Source organism: Ovis aries, chromosome 4 (assembly GCF_016772045.2).
Source record: "Ovis aries strain OAR_USU_Benz2616 breed Rambouillet chromosome 4, ARS-UI_Ramb_v3.0, whole genome shotgun sequence".
Classification (NCBI taxonomy): domain Eukaryota; kingdom Metazoa; phylum Chordata; class Mammalia; order Artiodactyla; family Bovidae; genus Ovis; species Ovis aries.
Genome location: NC_056057.1, coordinates 36893371 through 36915774, shown reverse-complemented (window position 1 = coordinate 36915774; position 22404 = coordinate 36893371). Strand labels below are relative to the sequence as shown.

Genomic DNA, 22404 nt, shown 5'->3' with positions numbered 1-22404 from the left:
GTCACTTATTAAAGTCCATTACATTTTACTGGACTTTGCAATTCTGGCTATATGATCTAGGGCAAGAAAGTTAACCTCTCTGCCTTCGTTTTCTCATCTATAAAATGGGAATAATGATGGATAGAAACAATGTAATAAATCATGAAAGTGTGAAGAATAATGAGTAAACATATGACCAGCATTAGAATAGTGCCTGGCAGTGCTGTGTAACTATTAGCTATTATAATAATGATTTATAATCTATAAAAAGGAAGTCATAGTTCCCAACTCATAATTCCCACGATTAAAGGAGGTAACTTTATGAAGTTCTTAGAACAATGTCCTGAAGATAGGAGAAGTTCAATAAATAGTGTTACTTTGAATATTAAACTCTGGTTTGGACCAAATGAGTTCTATTAAGGAGTATCATCTCATCTTCCATTAAATCTGACTCATGAAGATTAGAACATCTCTGTGTTTTTTAAAATGATTTTGAAATAACATTAAAAAGCTATTTTGTCTACAAATACTTATAAGCTTAGAAAGTATTAAGTATTAAGCATGTAAACAAGGTTGTGGGATGGCTGAGCCTCGCTGTTAGGGGCTCAAGGATCCATATACAAATAGATAGGCATAGACAATACAATACAAGCAAAATAAATTCTAATAGAAGTATACACAAAATGTTAACAGATCTTTCAAGCAATTAATTATCAGTTAATTACAGAAGGAGGTGATATTTACAAACATTCCTGAAGGGTAGACAGAAGCTTTATAGGAAAAATATAAAAAACATTTTACTCCAAGTAGAGGACCACTCGAATGGACTGTACCAGGGTATATACCATCTTATATTATGCTTACATATTGCATGTTTAATGCATTTCCTACTATGGAGTATGAGTTCCTTCAGGTCAAAGACCAGGTCTTACTTATCTTAGAACCCCCAGCACACAGCTCAGAGTCTGAGACAAATTGAGAACTTAATAAATATGTGTGGACCTGCAGTAGTTCAGTATGCTGGAACAGAGAGAAGAGGTAGGGGCAGTAAAAAAATTAGGCTGTCTCAAAGTAGTCACTGTGTAAGCCGTTAGGCTGCAGAGCTTAGGTATTATATATGTAACTGAAAGCCAATAAAATATTTTATGCAGAGAAAGTGATAAAGAGTATAGCTTAGCGTTACAAACATAAGTCTAGCTGCTGTGTTCAGGATGGATGAGAATCAGGAAACACGGGGGCAGAGAGACTATCCAAAAGTTTCTAAAAGATGGTAAGTCCCTGAATTATGGTGGTACTAAGGGGAGGAGGAAGATGTTTAGGATATTGCATCTCATTTTCTGTCTACTTAAATGAGGAAAATAAAGGACATCATCATTTGCTTTATTTTCTTTTACCATAACCAATTTTATCGGGTTTAGTTTTAGGAAAAAACAGCTGCAAAAATATTGACTAACCTTAAGTATTATCATTTCAAAATGATTTAATGTTGCCTTGTGACAATGTTAGCATCAAACCGATTAGAGCATGCTTTACCGTTGCTTAGTAGCCAAAGTAAATAATTAGATTCAGACATTACATATGAAAATTTCTCAGGTTGACACATTTTGAAAAGATCTTGGGACAGGGAATGGAACAGGTTCCCTCTCCCCCAAGCAGCTTATCTTTCTCGCATTTCTGCCAAACCAAGCAAATTCACTTTTGTTTCCACGGGATCATCAACAAAAGCCTAGGAAAAAAAAAAGTTAAATCCAGAGTCTGTATCTTAACACCTAAAACTGATATACTCTCAGGATTTTAGGAATCAGATATGAATGCTGGCTCTGCGGCTGAAAACTCATGCAAGTTAAAGACTAATAATTTGGCAATATATTTCCAAGCTTTATTTTTTCTTTCCTTAAACCAGCAAGTCTTAGGCATATAATTTTTTAAATTGTCCACAGTTTATAGTTCTTTTAAACAGAGACATCATCTTGTTTTCCCCCTCCCCCAACTTTGGTGGTGGATTGAATGGGTTGCTTCATAAAAGCCATTCAGAGGGGGTCTGCTCTGTACTTACTTAACCAGCCCCACCTTTCTGCAGACCTCTAGGTCCTAAATACATTCTTTGTTCTTCCTACCTAAACCTTTGACCTAAGCCACCATAATCACTCCTGTTCTTTTAGCAGTTCATTTTCCTATCACCTTGTTCTCAGTTTGTAATCTCACTCAATCAACCAGGGCCTCAAATTCCCATTCTTGTTCTATCAATAGATTCTTGAAAAATCTACAGTTGATTATTTCTGAAATAAATACATCAAAGTTATGATTAATCATTTACTAGTTTAACTATGAAAATCCTGCACAGGACGGATTTTAATTGAATGATGACACAGACAAGATGTTCACAATCCATAATCAAGAAACCATTACAGAGCAACAGGATGGTTCTGTGGTTCAAAACTCCTATAAAGAGCACAGTATTTTCCTATATTTGTATTCATGTTCCTGCATGTTAAGTTACTTCAGTCGTATTCGATTCTTGGCAACCTGATGGACTGTAGCCCAGCAGGTTCCTCTGTCCATGGGATTCTCCAGACAAGAATACTGGAGTGGGTTGCCATGCACTTATCCAGAAGATCTTCCCGACCCAGGGATTGAACCTGCAAGTCTCTCAGATCCCCTGCATTGGCAGGTGGGTTCTTTACCACTAACACCATCAGGCAGTCCCCTTGTATGTATGTCTGCATTGCTTAAGAGTATATCCAGAGTTCATCAACATCTCCTGTTATCTTACCAAAGGCACAGATAAATTGTATGTCTCCCACATAGAGTTAATAGCATACTTAAAATAATTTCTCACTTCTAACACAAGTCAGTCTCTACCCTCATAAAACTAGATTTCTGAAGGCAAACAACTGACTCATCTAAGATCACCAGGTTCTCTGCATATGCTGTAAAAACTCTGCTAACAAGTTCCACTCTTACAGACCTCACAGCCTAGTGCAGAGAAAATGCTCATCCACAACAAAAAAATGAGAATATATCTTTTTTTTTTAACTTCTAGTAGCTGAAGACCTTATTTATTTTGGCTGCACCACAGGGCATATACAATCTTAGTTCCCCAAGCAGGGATCGAATCCATGCCCCTGGCATTGGAAGTATGGAGTCTTAATCACTGGACCACCAGGGAAGTCTTGAGAATGTACTTGTGACAAAGGACAATGGTACCACAGTAGTAGATTGTTAAATACTTTTAACAGTAAAATAGAAAGAGCTTCCTCTCTGTCTTCATTAGCAAGCCAAATAACACAGCTCTTGCCAATATGGTGGATAGAGAAACCAAATGGTCTCTGATCACCTTCCAACACTGAAGTTCTATGGCATTAGAACCGTACATTGAACTCTGTTAAAACAGACACATATCAAATAACAAACTTAAATGGACACATATCAAGTAACTCATTCATCTGTTTACTCCAGGCCATTGCTCTATTCCCTGGAGCAGGTAGTCTCTAACCTTTGGGAAAAAACAGAAATACAGTATAACGTAATTAGAGCTAAAGGGAGATCTTGATAATGCTGTTTGAATTCTATATTACCAATTCAATGAGGTTCAGGATGGTTAAGTGGGCTTCACAAAACCAATTTGCTCTTCATGGTGGAATAGGGTAGCAATGAACCCCCTGACTCACAGCCACATGCCCCTCTATGTGAGGGGAAGGTGGAAGATCTCACAGTTCCTGCTCCTATTTGAAACAACAGCTTGTTCTATAAAGGAGTCTATATCTCCCTGTAGTGTCCCTTCATATAATTGTTCTTTCAGCCTGAAGAAATATTTGACCTGATGTTCTACATTCTTCCTCTTCACCCCAGAAAGGAAAGGAGTGGTCAGTCATGTGGAATCTAACAAATTTAGGATTAGGCAACACAGACTTCCTCAATGTTCACTATTAAATGAACAAAATCCCAAACCCTTGAAATCCTGCATTTATTGCCAGAAATTCTAAACTGGGTGGAGCTGACAATCTCTCTCTTGAGAAGACTACATAGTTAAAAAATGGCTTCCCACATCCTTTAAAGAACACTTAACAGGAAGCCTTTTTTTTTAAGAAGAAAATCAAAGTTATTAAGGGCAGATTTTCATGGGGTAAAAATAAAATCACCTTTGAGCAAAGTCAGTTTCCAGTCAAATTCCTCAGCAGAAAAAGCTTATAGCCAAAATGAATCCAGATCAAAACCCTGTCACCCTGGGGATTTCCTGGTGGTCCTTGGTTAGGACTCGGCACTTGCCAGAAAAAAAAAACAAAAAAAAAGAATCAAAGAAAGACAAACACACACATATACACAACTCTGTTACTTTTCCCTACCATTCAGTATATTCAGCAGAAAAGTACAAATTCTTACCCGACTTGCTCATCTTTTTCTTCAAAGAAATAACCATTATATTGTTAGGGCTATTCTGACGTTTCTTGAACACAGTCACATCTCTAGTGTGTTCTCTGCAACATCATTTAAATAAAGACATAAAGGTGTCTTCATTTCTGCCTTCTCCATAAATTCAGCTTCTACCTCTTGACTTCTGAATTCCCTGGGTTTCCATGACTGCCAGTCTCCCAAGACTCCTTCTATGGAACCTCTTGATCCCACAGTTTCCAGAAATGTTCTGGCTGTCAAACCAACCTCACTACAAACTTCAAATCTCACAACCTCCCCAAAGCCTGTTCTCTGTTTGCGTCAGGAGTTGAGTAAACAGAGCAAACTGTTCATTTCAAAATGAAAATTAGTCCCTAATTTTGTGACTCACTGAGTCTCTTTGGCCCTCTATGAACCTGTATTTATTTCTCCTGCTTTTTGTCCAAGGCAAGGCAAAAATTCTTTCTTGGATTTAACCTTTGGAAAGAGAGCTCATCTTAAACTGGCCCCACCTGACTTTCAATTGGTTTTCTGAGGCCTGAGACTATATGAAAAGATTTTGGTGACCAAGATCGCTTACCTTCACCTATCAAACATACTGCTTATTCTCTATGTATGAAGCTTAAGTCTCCATAGCTAACTGCTCAAAATATAAAAGAATATTATTCAAACTTAAAATCCCAACAAAAAGACTAAATTATAAGAATATATTACTGTTCTATTTTCCTAGATGAAAAGTCTAACTCTACCTTGCAAAATAATGCAAGTTCAAATCAGAAAGAAAAAGAAATCAAATTCTCATTTGCTCATCTGCAATGGAATGTTGGAAACCGTTTTGTTCATTAGGTCTCAGACAGATCATTATCTATATCAATAATAAATCAGGTGACACCACATAGGGAAACATACACTAGGAACAAGTAAAGTCTATTATACCATCAGAGCTACATTCTTTCCAGGACAAGATGTGGAATAGGAGTGTGGTAATTTTACACCATCACATTTTCATCTACATCCATGCTTTTAAATCACAGGTTTATTCTTATTTGGCCAGCTTTCAACAATAGATGCCTTTTATAATCCATCACATGTGAGATTCATAATTTATGATTATGGATTCCTTTTAAATTCTTTGAGTAAGAATGAATAGTTTTAAATTCTCAAAAGCTTGGCCATAATAAACTTTGCTACTGACCTATAAAAAAGGCTAACATTATAAATAACTGATACATTTCCAGAAGAACAATGCAATGACAGAATAAACTGCCTCAGAAATACTTGACAGGATAATTTTAGGAAAGATACATTCTACTTTGACAATTACTTTCTTAATTCACTTTAAGGTATCGAGAATGTATTCCTTCTCAAGTTTCAAGGAATACTTAACATCGAACACCATGTCACAAGTGAGAATAAATTTGTTTTCAATTTAGAATGTGAATTTAATTTAAAAAAACTCAAAAATGTCAATACATTTTATTTTATAATACATCGCTTATTATTGATTCCAAATAGCAAGACAAATATGACAACAGCAAATAATTCCTCAAGCAAAGACACATACAAGTTAATTTACAGAGCAGAGTTATGAGACTAACTTATAATATTTTATAATAATAATTTTAAATTACACTAGTCAAAGTTAAGCATATATATATACACACATATATAAAAGTAATGGTAAGAAGCATATATAAGCCCATCTGTCATCTCCAATTCTCTGTCCACCTCCAATCTAGAATCTATTGACATATTTACTAGTTTATTTTCTATTTATTTTCATATTTACAAATAATATATATGCACTACTATTCTTTCAATCACTCAGACATTTCTATTGAATTATTATTTACAGAAACTGAGAATTTTAGATTTCTTATGCCAACTCTTTCCCTCCAACCAAGTCCCTAACATTATAGAATATCCATTTTTATGAAAGCTATATTTAATCATTCCATTATTAGTACAAGGTAAATATTCTTCCCTACTTAGAAAAACTGTTCTTTAATGATCCTTACTTTCTTGAACAATATGTTGGTTTTGTTAACAATTTCTCAATTGTGACATTTGCTTTGACTTCATTAAGATCATGGTCAAACCTTTCCATACCTTCTGAAAACTGTGTCCATAACATTTTCAGTGAAATTGTCATATGTTTTTGTTTCTCTCCAGGAATACCCACTCCTAGACTCTTTCTTCCTCCTGCTCCAATCTGAACTGTCTGTTCTCTGGCCTGAGTAATACTTTCTCAGACTTTTTTCAACTTCCCTCCTGCTATGACTCCAATCTTTCCTGGATCTCATGTCTTCATTCTTTGATTTCTTTTCTTATTTTGGTGAGCACATCTCCAGAAGTGTCTGTGACTTAGATTTTTGAAATTTTCCATATATCCAAAGTCACAGTTTAGAAGTCTCAGGTCATCAGTGCCCCAAGGTTTTGACTGTCTTCTGTTTTCTATTTTTTCTTTCTTTTTTCCCTCCTCACTCTGCTATTATAAAATTTAAAATGATTGGCCTGAATATGTCTTTTTTGTTTTTCATTTATTATGCTGGGCATTCAGCATGACATCTGATTTGAAAATTAATTTCCATTGATTCAGGGAAATGTCCACTTGGTTTTTCATTTAGAACAAACAGATGTCAGTTATCCATGGAACTTTTCTCTAGGATTTGTCCAGAAAGGGTCCTCTCTCTTACCTAAGGAAGATAATTCTATAGAGATGTGCATGGAATTTGAATCAGAATATGCTTATGGAATTGCAAGAGGGAGATTCAAAATATAGTCATAGAATAATGTCCTCCTTAATTTAAACATGCGTGCATGCTAAGTCACTTCAGTGGTGTCTGACTCTTTGCATCCCTATGGACTGTATCCTGCCTATGTAGGCTTCTATGTCTATGGGATGCTCCAGGCAAGAATACTGGAGTGAGCTGCCGTTTCCTACTCTAGGGGAACTTCCCAACCCAGGGATCAAACTTGTGTCTTTTATGTCTCCTGTATTGGCAGGCAGGCTTTTTACCACTAGCGCTACCTGGGAAGCCCCCTTAATTCAGGCAGTAGGGCATAAACAATGAAATAAGCTTTTCCATTTAGTTTCCTATAACCATTTTCTCATGAAGTGTTAGTTCTCTACTGATGATTTCAAAACATACACCTAAAACCCCACTGCATCGCCCAAGTCATAGTTCAGAATTTCCAACAGCTAGCTTGATATTGTCATTTTCCCCTCAGCCACCTCATCCTACCAATTACAATGACTTTAACGACATGACTGAATTCTCAGGCTCAGGATAGCAGAATCGTTTTTAGTTCTTCTTCCTTATTCCCTTACTCTTTTATTCCCCTATATAAATAATTGATACCTCTAAGTCTATTGCATTTCCCTCGCATCAACATCCAGGTAAATTTAAAGCCTTATAGATTTTCTCATGTAAATCTTTCATTCTTCTTCCTCAAACATTTATCCCTATTGTCAGCTAGGCAAACAGCCATGTTACTACTTCTCAAAACTGCTGCAACAGGTTCCTAAACAACTTTGTTCTCTGCTCCCATCCCTCGCCAATCCCTCTCCAATCCACATGAAGTTATATATTCTGTTTTTTCCTCTAATTAGAATTGTCAGAATTTCATGATCAAATTATCTAATGCCAACAAACAGTTAAATTCAATAAACTAAATTTCTTCCAATTTTCCAAGTTCAATTTCACACCCAACCTCCTCTGAAGTTCTTTTAAGTGTTTTGATTTATTTACCATAATACTATGGCATCAATCTTTTTGCAGTTATTCCATCCTTTAAAAAGATTAGAAGCCCTTGCAGATAAAAATAAGTCTTAATCATCACTGCAATTCATCACCTCTTTTTTTCACATAAGTCTAATAAACATTTAACTGATTTTTTCAAAGGAGTGATTCATGTTTGTGTTGATTTTTCTACCTTCCATTTAAATCAGAATTTATTGTAAGCTTATTAATAATTCAGAGAGGTTAATGTGCCATTTGGAGACCCCACTGTGGCTCTAGTGCTCTGTAATCATGAGAGATTCCTGTTGTGACATCCAAGTATTCCTGTTTGTGTGTGTGTCAGGGGGTGGTTTCAGAAATAAAGCACTGTAAAGCAGTGCTTCTCAGCATTAACATGCATTCAAATCAGCTCAGATTCTTGCTAAAATAATGGATTCTCACTGAGGCATCTGAGAGAGGCCCTAAAATTCTGCATTTCTAACGAGTTCCTCACTTATGCTGGTACTGCTGGTACTTACACTGCAGTTGGAGTAGAAACTCTAAAGAAAACCATGGGCCCATTGCTCTGAAGTGCTGGACTCTTTCTTCCCCACACTAGAGCTTCTCTCAAACCCTTAAATGATGGTGTATTAATTTACGCAAAATAGCCAAATTATTATTGTTCCTGTACAATACTACAGTGTTAGAATAAGTTAGGGATGAACAGATTTGATCAATGTGATTAACTTACAACTAGCTTAATTGCTATAAGTGATAAATGACCTACTTAGTTTCAACCAATGACATATAAAACTTTTCCCCCTCAGTTTTCTCATACAAAGAAGAGAAGTAATCCATTTAATATCCATTAACCTGGAAGGAAAATGTAAAGACAAGTTATGATTTATTATCGACTTAAGTGAACTTCCTATTATTTGTGGCAGAAGAAATTATATCCACGATACCTAAATATATTTTTAAAGGCCTTGAATTTTCTTCCCACCTTACTTCAATTAATTCAATAATATATTTGGTTTCTCTCTGAAGCCTATCATAATATCCATTTTGTGCTTTATTACATCTAAGGAGCTTCTCCTCTAGTATTTAATTTGATCCTTAAGGAGAGCCAGAAGGATTATCTATAATTTTCAGATAAGAAAACCTAGACTCAGAAAGAGCAACCAACTATTTTAATGGTGTAAGAACAGTACATGCCAAAGAGAGAGTAAAAACATATCTAGGTCTTCTAACTCTAAGCCCGATCACCCACTACAGCTATATTTTATATTTTAAGATCACTGAGTACACTTCTATCACTTCCCCCACTTCACCATTCCATTGGGATTACTGAAATATTTGTCTTATTTTCTAGACTGTATCTGGCTCACTGTGGCTTTAGTGAAATAAACCTCTTTATGAGTATCTTTCTAAGTAAAAAGCACTTTAGTTTTAATTTATGCCTCTTTTTAATTAATAGGATTAAAACAGCATGTTTAAAGGACTCTTAGGAAGATGCAAAAGGTATATTACAAGTTCTTGAGAGGCATTCATCAAATTTTGTTAAAAAGACCCAATGACATTCATTTTTAAAGTATCCATAAATTTATATTTTACACATATATTGAAAGACCCTCACTGTAAGAAGTCCTTAATAGAGCCAAATTTTAGGTTATTGAAGTCATACAAAAAGCAATTGCATATAAAAACTTTTATCTCCTCAATAATTTATAGATAGTAAACCCACTATTTAAAAGAAAAAAAAATCTATTTTAACCAAAAAAACAGGTTTAATACCAGAAAAATTTGCCTTTACTTAAGTTATACTCTTGTAAGTTCCTCCCATATTTATGCATAAGCAGGACACAATCAAAGTGTCTCATAATATAGCTCTCCTTCACCCCACCCTGCTGTGGGGATGACACTCATGACTGTGCAGACTTCAATGATTCACATTTGTTCTTAATTCCAGGACACTTTTTATATGATACCTTTGTATGGTAATATTAGTAACTTCTACCACTCTGTGAACCTGTACAGATCAATTACATTTAGAAAACTGCTTTACATATATTATTAAATAGATTTTGTGTGTGTGTGTGTTCATTAGTGCCTGACTCTTTGCGACCCATTGGATTGTAGCCTGCCAGGCTCCTCTGTCTATGGGATTTCCCAGGCAAGAATACTGGAGTGGGCTGTCATTTCCTACTCCAGAAAATAGATTTTAATTATTACTAAATAAATCTTTTAGATTTCAGGCAAGTTGTAATACAGACATTATTGAACTGAAATGCAGGAGACAGATCAGTTTTTTAATTATCTACTTATGTGATTCTGATGTTATCATTTAATCTTTGAGTTATTTCCAAATCCTTACATATAAATTTTCTAAACATATGTAGTATTTACAACCTGTGTCATTATATCAAACTGAATATATTTTCATATCTATTTAATCTCTTTCCACCTAGACAACATTTGACACTGATAATGAACCAGGTAATAGTTTATTATGCAAAATAAGCCATTTTTATTAACTTATGTTCTAAAAGGAACCTGATTTTAGAGAAAAAAAATTGAGTCTTATCATTATTTTCTTCAATAGGGTATGGATTATTCCATATTGCTCCTGAATCATTAATTATTCCTCACCTAGATTATTTCAATTAACACAAAAATATGTTGCTGTTTTACTCATAAAAGAGAAAAAAAAACATTCTATTGATCTCATTGTCCTTTCAGCTACTACTGCCCATGTCTCCATTATAGGAAAACCCCTTGAAAGAATTATCTACACTTATCTCCAGTTCCTGAGCCCAGAATGCATGCTTGTGTTCTGGCTCCCATTCTTGAAGATACTATTCTTATCAAGGTCAACAATAGACTTTTGTTGTTAAATTTAATGTTGATTTTTACTTATCTTTCATGACAGAGCTAAACAGGGCACTGCTGATGAGTCCTCTTCTTACTTTCTTCATATAACTTCCTCTACACCACAACTTCTGATTTTGCTCCTCCACACCTGAGCACTTCTTTTACTTCATGTTGATGCTCATTCCTTCTTTCTCTAATTCTCTGACTTAAGGAATTAAAATTTATATATGCTAACTGCCAAATTCATATCTCCAACTGACACTGCCCATAAACTCCAGAAATTATACACTCAGATACTTTCTTGGCATTTCACTTAGATATCTAAAAGACTTCTCAAATATATATGTCCATTTGATCTTCCCACACAGCAGTCTTTCACAATCTCCACCATCTCAATTAATATTAACTCCATCCTTAGATCAAAAACCAAACACACACCATGGGGTTAGGCTTGATTTTTCTCTTACTTCATATCCACCCCATCCAACCCATCATTCACTTCTAATCCATCAACAAACCGTATTGGCTCTACCTTCCCATCTTCTTCTACCTCCACAGAAGGAGTCTGACTCACAGACCATCATTTCCCGCCTGGATTATTACAATCCTCTCAGACTTAGCTCCCTAGTTTCCTGATCTTTCCTTTTTATTGCATACAATACAGAAGCCAGAGTGATCCTATAATAATGAAAGTCAGATCCTGTCACCTCTGTGTTCAAAATTCTCCAGGGGACTCCCATAACATTCAGATTAAAAGCCAATGTCTTAACAATGGCAACAGTGAAAGAATCTGATCCTCCTTCCCTTCTGTTAACTCTGATTTAATCATTTTTCTTATTTCTCCCATTCCATCTCTTTTTAGCCATACTGTCAGTTATTATTTTCTGTGAACATTATTATCTTGCTAGGTATTAATAGTTGTTCCTTTAACTGTCTTCTTTAGGATTCTTGAATGTGCCAGACAAAAACCAATCCCACACACAGCCTCAGTTTAGGGAAAATATGTCCGGGAAAACAAGTGAGTTCATTAGAAATTAAAGTATCAATGACTTGCTCCACATGGGGGAAAAAATATATACATGTATATATGGGGATTCCTCCTATAAGATTGATTATGCTTGTTCACTATGTACGTAAGGGGAGATAAATTCAGAGCAAATCATTGATTTGACAACAAAAATGTCCACTTTCGAAAGGAGCTTCTGAATGATTTTATGATTCCTTTTAACCCACTCTGAAGGTTACGGACCACTCAAAGACACTCCTCTTATCAAGGTCAATAATGATCCAAAGGCTTGTTAACTACTAGAATATGATGAAGATAAAAATACTGGAAAGTACCTTCAATAAATTCACAGTCTGTGGGTGGTACTGGACTAAGAGAAACTAACTCTAGTAGAAAATCTCTGAGAATAAACAGAGGCAATTTTAATATATGCTGTAAATCCCCAGGAGGAAACTATATAATATTTTTCAAACTTGTTTACACAGGGAAAATTGTGGTCTAGGAACAACCATTAATACCTAGCAAGATAATAATGATTTGCAAAAAATAACTGACAAATGCTTACTATGTCAAACACTGTTTTTCATGCTTTACATGAATCAAGATACCTTCACAATATCCTTATTAAATACATTAATGCATTTAGAAAACTGCAATACAGAAAGTAAACATCCAAATGTCTCATAGACATAAGCAGTTTGGCTTCAGAATCTGCCTTCTTCATTGCTATACTTAATCGAGAGGAACAGAATCAATATTAGACTAGTCAAATCAAGTAAGTTAGATGCCTCAAATTGTTATCTCTACTTGAGACATGCCGCATTTCACATTTATACAGATTTCTTTGCAAATAATAAAAAACATATAGATATCCATTCATTCCTCAGGAAATTCAACAAAATTACTATTCTATCAAATACACTAAAGTTTATTTGTATAATAGCAGATGAAAATTTTAAGGGTGACATCAAGCATTTTTTTTCTACAGAAACACATATAAGTTTTGCAGGAGCAAAAATAATTAGTACTCTTGGTAGTTACTGAAAAGAGCATATTGCCAAAGATGTAATAATGAAGCCTTGTTTTCTTCTTCTTTTATGTATCTTGATATTTCTATTTCTGAACATGCAATATCTCTTTCAAGGGCATAAAGTGGCAAGAACAGGGACCTGAACTAGAGAGATGGAAACACACAACTTAGTTCTTTCACTTAACAGCTTCATGCTTTAGGGCAAGGCCTTCAAGCTCTGACCTCATGTTTCTTATCTATAAAATGGGTATAAAAACAAGGTTCTTCATAGTGTCCTAAAACTTAGACATGATAAAGTCTAACTAGGATCCTGGATTCAGTCTTTTGCCTTATATCCTGGATGGCACAACCCATGATTGAAGTAACCTCCACTCATTTGTTTACCTGTTTAGTGTTTGCCTTCCTATCTGGAAAAGAAATTCAAAAGAGAGCGGCTTTTCCTTTTCCAAAGCTTTTGTACATTCTCTTTAGCTGTATTACCTATTTCATCTTTAGGAGTTTTCCAAACACCACTGCAGATACTACAGATTCCTGGGTATGAATATCCTTAACTTGTGTAAGTTTCTTCATCAGGAGAACAATATACAAAATGTTTATACTAATTTCAAGATTGAAGTTGGTCATTTTTCAAAAATTATAGCTAATACATCTGCAGTATAAAGTATACAAGTCACTGTGAGAAGCCCACCTTGTAAGGCCATATATGTATGTATATTTTATCCTTACAACACAAAATACAGAAACCCAGATCATCCTGACCTCCAGGTTCCTTACTTACTACTCTAGAAACTGATTTAGCATGTATAAATATGTAAGAATTCAAAATATTCAACTGAGAGGGAATCTCTTTACACAACAAAAGAACCAAACAAGCTCCTGTGGATTCAGAGGTTCAAAACTAAGTCTATCAAAGGGCATTCTTTAGATAAAATGGTTATTATATTTCTGTTGACCTTTAAGAAATCCCGTAAAATAATCTTGCAGCTGTTCAAAGTAGCTAACTCTACTGATATGGGCTGTGTCTCCGGTCTGCACATAAGGAAGCTTGAGTTATGGAAAATAAAGCTGATTTTGTGCTCATAAAAATGAATAATTTTTGAAATTTACAATCAACTTTTCATTGGAACTGAATTTTCTAGCCTCATATCCTGGAAGTGAATAACTAACAGCAGCCACAGAGCACTATTGGAGGGTGGTGGAGGAAGGAGGGGCAGGGGAGAGGGAGTGTGTGTGGGTAACACGGGTAAGCTCAGAGGTTTTTTAAATTACTTCACTGCATTCAATCTTTGCTACTGCTTTTGAAATGCAGATAACCTACTTGTAAATAAATACCTAAAAAATAAAGTATACTAAATATAAGAACCATAAAAAGAAGAGTTCTTATGGCATTGAATCCAACATTTATACCAGTTCTTTTATATAAGTACTAGGTGCTGGGAGAAGTGAGAATATATAGAATATATAGAGAGATAAATAAAACAAGATTTTAAACTCTTACACGCTTTTGTACTTTGTATTCCAAGTACAAAAACAGATTCAGCTCCCCAAAACTTTCTTATTAAGAATAAGCTAATTACCAGCAGCTACCTAAAATTAATGTTTTTAATTCTGTTTAATTTTTAGAACCTTATCCATTATTTTCAAATGATCAAGTTACCACATTTGAGTTAACATTTTACAATTAATCATACATAATTTTGATTATGACTACAAATTAGCACAATGGCAATCTTTACTTCCTGTAAGACTATCAGAGGGGAGGAAATCCCACAAGTCTGTAAATCTCTTTTGGCTCCTGAGTAATCTTAAACGGAGACTGTGATTTTCTTCAACCCATTTGATTGTGACAACTGAAATCATACAATCAGTCAGGTAGGTAAGTGCCTCAGGGAAGAAAAGCTCTTGTCCAGGGTGTGAGAAATATGAATAGCTACACAGGCTCCCAGCAGCACCAGGCTGGCTCAGGAGTTGAGCCACGAACTAATTTGAGACCTTAATTTCTTAATCTCTCAGTACCTCAGTATCCTCATTTATAGGAAGATGGTAATAATCTCCACCTCCCAGGGTGGTGATGAGGATAACATAATTCACACACAAGCCTTATTCCAACGCTTTGCTCATGAGGAATCCTAGAGAGTAATCATTAACTATTATTAAAGTTTCTTTCCAAGTCTATTTTGCATGTTTATATTCATCAATACAATGCTCTGGCATTATTCACTGTATCACAGAAACCAGGTAATATTTCCTTTTTTTTCCCTTCAATCTATTTTCAAACTTTCTACATTTTTTTAACTATTTGACTTTTACTATTTGTTTTCTGTTCTATGAAGAAGTGAAGTGAAAGTTGCTCAGTCGTGTCTGACTCTTTGCAACCCCAGGGACTGTAGTCCACGGAATTCTCCAGGCTAGAATACTGGAGTAGGTAACCTTTCCCGTCTCCAGGGGATCTTCCCAACCCAGGGATCGAACCCAGGTCTCCCCCTTTGCAAGTGGATTCTTTACCAGCTGAGCCACAAGGGAAGCCCAAGGATACCAGAGTGGGGTAGTCAATCTCTTCTCCAGCGGACCCTCCCAACTCAGGAATTGAACCAGGATCTCCTGCATTGCAGGAGGATTCTTTACCAACTTAGTTATCAGGGAACTTAGGGTAAATGTAGAGGCATTTGCCTTAAAAACAGGCAAACAAATCAGACATGTGCAATATGATGGATTGTGAAAAGCCCATATTATGTATCCATATCCCTATTAGGATAGAAAACATTTCCATAATTCAAGGGAGTTTCCTCTCACATTCCTTTCCATATGATCATCCCTCAACCATGCAAAAGCAATATCTTGATTTTTTTAAAAACCATAGGTTAGTTTTACCGGTTCTAGCAATTTGAGAAGAATGTAAAAACTCAAAGATAATGATGCTAGCTTAACTCGTTTGTTCATGAGATATAACTTCAAAACAAATACCAACATATGAAATGTGTAGTGTATGTAATAAAATAATTCCACTTATGCTTACATTAAACATCAAATTAGCTTTAGTATTGATATTTAATTTGAGCTGAAAAGCTATCTTTTAAAAGATTACCTAAGATAACTTTTTATCTTAAAGATTAAAACTGCCAGCATTATTTTTACCTGCCAAATTCAGAATAAAGGAAAATCCCCTATATTCCTCTCATTAGTTAAGGTATTAAAGAGGCCAAGGGGATACCAGGAAAAAAAAATCTTCAAGCACGAAACGGCACATCCTCTCTCTCTCTCTCTCGATATATATATATATTTATATATTACACTTACATATAAACATGATGGTTAAATACTAGCATATAAACTTTGCTTTTAAATGTTTAAATTAATATAAAAGTGATTAGATTTCACTTATTAAATGTTTTCTCATGTTTTAAGCCTTTCACACTTCTTAAACAATAAAATATGTATATGCTTGAGATATTCAAGATATGTTAGTTTGTTAGTATTTTGAAGATATCTTAATGTTTTTAAAAAATGCCAAGGGTAAACTAATTAGTAGCAGCTGTATGGAATTAACAATTTTTCTATTTTTAGGGTGTTAGGTTGCTCACTGCAGGCCTAGGAGGCCTCTATTTGCCCAGCTTCAAGACCAAAGAACGAGCCCAGGGTCAGCGACAGAAATATCAGTGGTTTAACAGAAGGGGAGCTTACATGTCTGAAGTAAGATCTTAGAGCAACACCCCACAGAGGTTATGACTGACCCCAAAGCAGAACATGGCAGCAGGCTTCACTCCCAGAGGCCAGGGGTTAGGGGGTAGCGGGGAGGGAGGTGGGGCGATGTTACCATTTACAGAAAGAATTGACAGCAGGTTGGCTCATCAGTTACCAGGGCAATCAGCAGAAACCCCTTCCTCCGCTTTGATAGGCTATCTTGGTGGCTAAAAGTTAGAACAATCATTAGCTGGAGCCTAAGCAAGCATGTAGGAGTCTGGCAGATGTAGGTGAAGCGGGTGCTGGTTGAGCAGGAGACTTACAGAGAGCAAGAGAAAAACCATCTTGAGTGGCCTGACCATATCTAGGGACTGATTTGTTTTAATACAAGCTGACTGCAACTTGAGGATAAAAATTTCCTAATTATGCTAATCAATAGTTAATACTTGTAAATAAAGAACTGAAAGTATACATGGACAGTTTTTACATCTATTTTCTTCACCAAGAAAAATAAATAATTGGGCTTTTTGTTCTACAATATATTATTATTAACTGATTACAAACATTTCACTGAACTCAGCATGCGTTTCTAAATAAAAGAAGAGAGGCTGGAAAACACTGACACATTTACCTTTGTAGGTTAGCTTGAGTCGTGGAATATTTTGCTTAGAAGTTCTAATGACTGGAAGAAACAGCATGGTCATGCTTATCATCATCAAGGCATGAAAAAGATGAAAATTGTGGCTTCTGGACTTTGGTCTCTCATCTTTAGTAACAACCATGATGAAAACAATGTTCTCTTTCAAACAGTGTTAACTGAATCTAAAAAGAAGAAAACAACTATTAATATAGCAGTTTGCAGATTTCTCTGTACTTAGTAAATTATAGTTTTCTGAATGTATGTTTTTTAAAAAAATAATTTCTCCTTCTCTCTTGTTCTGCTCTTACAAATTGTTGCAGGGGGAATGAATCAGAACTGAATAATAAAAATGTAATAAGTAAACAGCTGGCTTTATTCAGACATGGAGATGAGTGCAAAACAAAAACTTCAACTACTTAGGTTAATTAGCATCCCTTCTTCTACTAAAATGTTTGTGTTGTTTTATGCAAATATAGGAGGAACCAATTCTTTCTGTATCTTGATGGATTCGTGGTCAGAAAAGAATACTGGTAGAAGCCTACTCTTGCCTCATCCCTTCCTCAAAGAGAAAGATCCTCAAGTAAAACTGAATAAAAGCTATCATTTTGAGAGAGTTCTTTTGTTTCTGACCAAAAAATATTCCCAAGTCTACCTATAATTGGGACAATTAAACATGATCTGGTCAGGGCCGCCAGTACAGATTTTAGACCTGGGACAAGGCAATCTTACCTGCAACCTATATTACTCCACACAGGGTGGCACTGAATATAAAATACTGTAGAAGAAAAAAATTTAAAGAGGATATAGTTATTATAGGTTGCCACAATCAAGCTGCCTTGGTTGTCTTTGTTAAGACATGGAATAAATCAAAACTCACATATTTCTAACTAAGTCTTGTAATAATAATTATAAATAATATTCATTGAGTATTTACATGAACTGGTACTTTTTAAAAAGTGGTGTAAATGACACCTCCCTTATGGCAGAAAGAGAAGAACTAAAGAGCCTCTTGATGAAAGTGAAAGAGGAGAGTGAAAAGATTGGCTTAAAACTCAACATTCAGAAAAGTAAAAAAAAAAAAAAAAAAAAAAGTGGTGTAAAAATCTTATGCTACTGTTCATTGCATGTTTTTTTACCCTATTCAAGAATCCATATTTATTTAATTGCATTGAGCAGGTTCAGCTGCATGCAACAAATTCTGATAAATACCCTTTTCATTTTTGCTATTGCTGTTGTTGCTAAGTCGTTTCAGTCATGTCCGACACTGTGCGACCCCATAGATGGCAGCCCACCAGGCTCCCTCGTCCCTGGGATTCTAGAGGCAAGAATACTGGAGTGGGTTGCTATTTTCTTCTCCAATGCACAAAAGTGAAAAGTGAAAGTGAAGTCACTCAGTCATGTCTGACTCCTAATGACCCCATGGACTGCAGCCTACCAGGCCCCTCTGTCCATGGGATTTTCTAGGCAAGAGTACTAGAGTGGATTGCCATTGCCTTCTCCATTTCATTTTTATTCTGTTACAAATATTTTCTAATCTTCCATGTTATGGCTTTTCAAACATATCCATCATTTAAAAGTGGACATTTAAATTCCAAATACATGGAGTTTTAAAAATATCTTTGATATTACTCTCATTTTGATATTAATTTCTAATTTAAATACTTTCTTCTCTACAATCACCCTCTGTGTTTTTTTCAGTCTTCTAACTTTAGTGAGGCTTTAAATGGGTAAGTCAAATATCTCCTTGGTAAATGTCACATTGTAGTTGAAACTATGTGGGTAATTTTCAAATATCTTTTGCTACTGATTTCTAACATAATTCCACAGTAACAAGAGAACAGACTATATGATTTCAATAGCTTTAAACCATGAAATTTTTGCACCTTCCTTTATGTTCTTGGATATGTTACAGTGTCTCCTAGTTTATACTCTATGGAAACTTGGACAAAATTTGTATCCTGCTATCTTGTGAAAATTGGATAATTCTTAATTACGTTGAATTGGTTCATGGTGCTTTTCATGTCTACTACATACTTCTACTTTTCTGTATATTCATTCTATTAATTTTTGTGAGTTTGATATTGAAACTCCAACTAAAAATCTTAATTTACTTACTTAAAAAATAATTGTAATATATAGAGGAACTATATGTAACTTTGTTCTATATTTTCCAAGTCTCCTATAATGTGTTATCTTACTTTCATAATTTAGAAAATAAAAAAGAAAGAGAAGAAAAAAGCTGGTTTACATAAATTAAATGACCTAATGCTGATAAATTAAACAAGTATGTCATTAGATTGAGGTTTCTCTAGTGCCATGTAGCCTATCTAACTGAACAAAGCCTAAGCCTGTAAATGCCTCAAAAGTACAAATTTATAACACTAAGAACAACCAATCAAACAGTTAACTAGGCTTTAAGGTATAGACAATCAAATAATCTTCCTGTTTTGGAAAGTTTCTTTAGGTAAATCTTTCCCCTAGTATCCATCTATCAGTGGAGTGCTCTTAACCACTTTCAGTTTCAGTTCAGTTTAGTTGCTCAGTTGTGTCAGACTCTTTGCAACCCCATGGACTGCAGCATGCCAGGCTTCCATCTCCATCACCAAATGCCAGAGCTTGCTCAAACTCATGTTCACTGAGTTGCTGATGCCATCAAACCGTCTCATCCTCTGTCCAGACTTCAATCTTTCCCAGCATGGGTGTCTTTATCTAATGAGTCAGTTCTTCACCAGCTGGCCAAAGTATTGGAGCTTCAGCTTCAGCATAAGTCCTTCCAATGAATATTCAGGGCTCATTTCCTTTAGGATTGACTGGTTTGATCTCCCTGCATTCCAAGGGAATCTCAAGAGTCTTCTCCAACACCACAGTTCAAAAGCATCAATTATTTGCTACTCAACTTTCCTTATGGTCCAACTCTCATATTCAAACATGACTACTGGAAAAACCATAGCTTTGACTAGATGAACGTTTGTTGGCAAACTGACATCTCTGCTCTTTAATATGCTGTCTAGGTGTGTCATAGCTTTTCTTCCAAGAAGCAAGCATATTTTAATTTCAGGGCTGCAGTCACCATCTGCAGTGATTTTGGAGCCCAAGAAAATAAAAGTCTCTCACTGTTTCCATTGTTTCCGCATCTATTTGCCATCCAGTGATGGGACCAGATGCCATGATCTTAGTTTCTTGAATGTTGATTTTTAAGCCAGCATTTTCACTCTCCTCTTTCACCTTCATTAAGAGACTCTTTAGTTCCTTTTTACTTTCTGCCTAAGGGTGGTGTCATCTGCATATCTTAAGTTACTGATATTTCCCCCAGCAATCTTGATTCCAGCTTGTGTTTCATCCAGTCAGCATTCAGCATCATGCACTCTGCATATAAGTTAAATAAGCAGGGTGACAATATACAGCCTTGATGTACTCCTTTCCCAATTTGGAACCAGTCCGTTGAAATGGTTGTTTCCAAATTTGCTAGCGTATTGAGTGCAGCACTTTAACAGCATCATCTTTTGGGATTTGAAATAGTTCAGCCAGAATTCCATCACATCCAATAGCTTTGATCATAGTGATGTTTCCTAATGCCCACTTGACTTCAGGCTCCAGGATGTCTGGCTCTAGGTTGGTGATCACACCATCGTCATTATCTGGGTCATGAAGAACTTCTGTGAATTCTTACCACCTCTTCTTAATATCTGCTGCTTCTGTTAAGTCTGTACCATTTCTGTCCTTTATTGTGTCCATCTTTGTATGAAAAGTTCCCGTGGTATCTCTAATTTTCTGGAAGAGATCTCTAGTCTTTCCCGTTCTATTGTTTTCCTCTATTTCTTTGCATTATTCACTGAGGAAGACTTTCTTATCTCTCCTTGCTGTTCTTTGGAACTCTGCATCAAATGGGTGTATCTTTCCTTTTCTTCTTTGCCTTTTACATCTCTTCTTTTCTCAGCTATTTGAAGGCCTCCTCAGACAGCCATTTTGCTTTTTGCATTTCTACTTCTTGGGAATGGTCTTGATCACAGCCTCCTGTACAATGTTACAAACCTTCATCCATACTTCTTCAGGCACTCTGTCTATTAGATCTAGTCCCTTGAATCTATTTCTCACTTCCACTGTACAGTCATGAGGGATTTGATTTAGGTCATGCCTGAATGGTCTGGTGGTTTTCCCTACTTTCTTCAATTAAAGTTTGAATTTTGCAATAAAGAGTTCATGTCTGAGCCACAGTCAGATTCTGGTCTTGTTTTTGCTGACTGTATAGAGCTTCTCCATCTTTGACTGCAAATAATATAATCAATCTGATTTTGGTATTGACCATCTGGTGATGTCCATGTGTAAAGTCATCTCTTGTGCCGTTGGCAGAGAGTGTTTGCTAAAATCAGTGCATTCTCTTGGCAAAACTCTGTTAGCCTATGCCCTGCTTCATTTTGTACTCCAGGCCAAACTTGTCTGTTACTACAGTTATCTCTTCACTTTCCACTTTTGAATTCCATTCCCCATGTTGAAAAGGATATCTTTTTTGTTGTTAGTTCTAGAAGGTCTTTTAGCGCTTCATAGAACCTTTCTACTTCAGCTTCTTCAGTATTAGTGGTTGATACTTCAGTTTGGTATCACACAATTCAGATTGATTTTTGCTCAAATATACTCTTAAAATTTTTAACATGCCTCCATTTATTTTTTATCAATGCTAGTGACATCCAAGAAAGACAGGTAATTATATATTTTCCTCATTTTACAGAGGAGGAAACTGAAGTACACATTCTGATAATTCTCTCAAGGTCATATGGCAAATAAAAGATGAATTAAAACATTTGTTCCAGACTTTAGATAGAATCAGCCTCCTTAGCCCCAAAGTATTTTATGTGCTTTTCATTATGTCACAATCAAGTTATTTTCAACTCTTGAAAAGTCTTCCCTCTCCTCAATATTTTCTAAGACATAACTCATAGGAGCAATAATGCTTTGCCTGCTTCTGGGAAGGATTCCAGATGTGGTACCTGCTTCAAGTATCAATAATTTCTGTACTTCCTCACTGAAAGTTAAGCCATAATGAAAAAATATTATACTTTACTAATTATCTAATTATTTAATATCA

General features: G+C 35.5%; 1 protein-coding gene across 2 annotated transcripts in view; it reads right to left on the bottom strand.

Moving 5' to 3' along the window:
* SEMA3D (semaphorin 3D) overlaps positions 1-22404 on the bottom strand; it is a 232699-nt gene that overhangs the window by 128675 nt on the left and 81620 nt on the right. For both annotated transcript variants that reach the window (XM_015095240.4, XM_060414983.1), the window contains exon 2: positions 17313-17503. In XM_015095240.4, the coding sequence (XP_014950726.2) occupies positions 17313-17463 (151 nt within the window). In that variant the 5' untranslated portion in view covers positions 17464-17503. The remainder of the gene's footprint in view (positions 1-17312; positions 17504-22404) is intronic.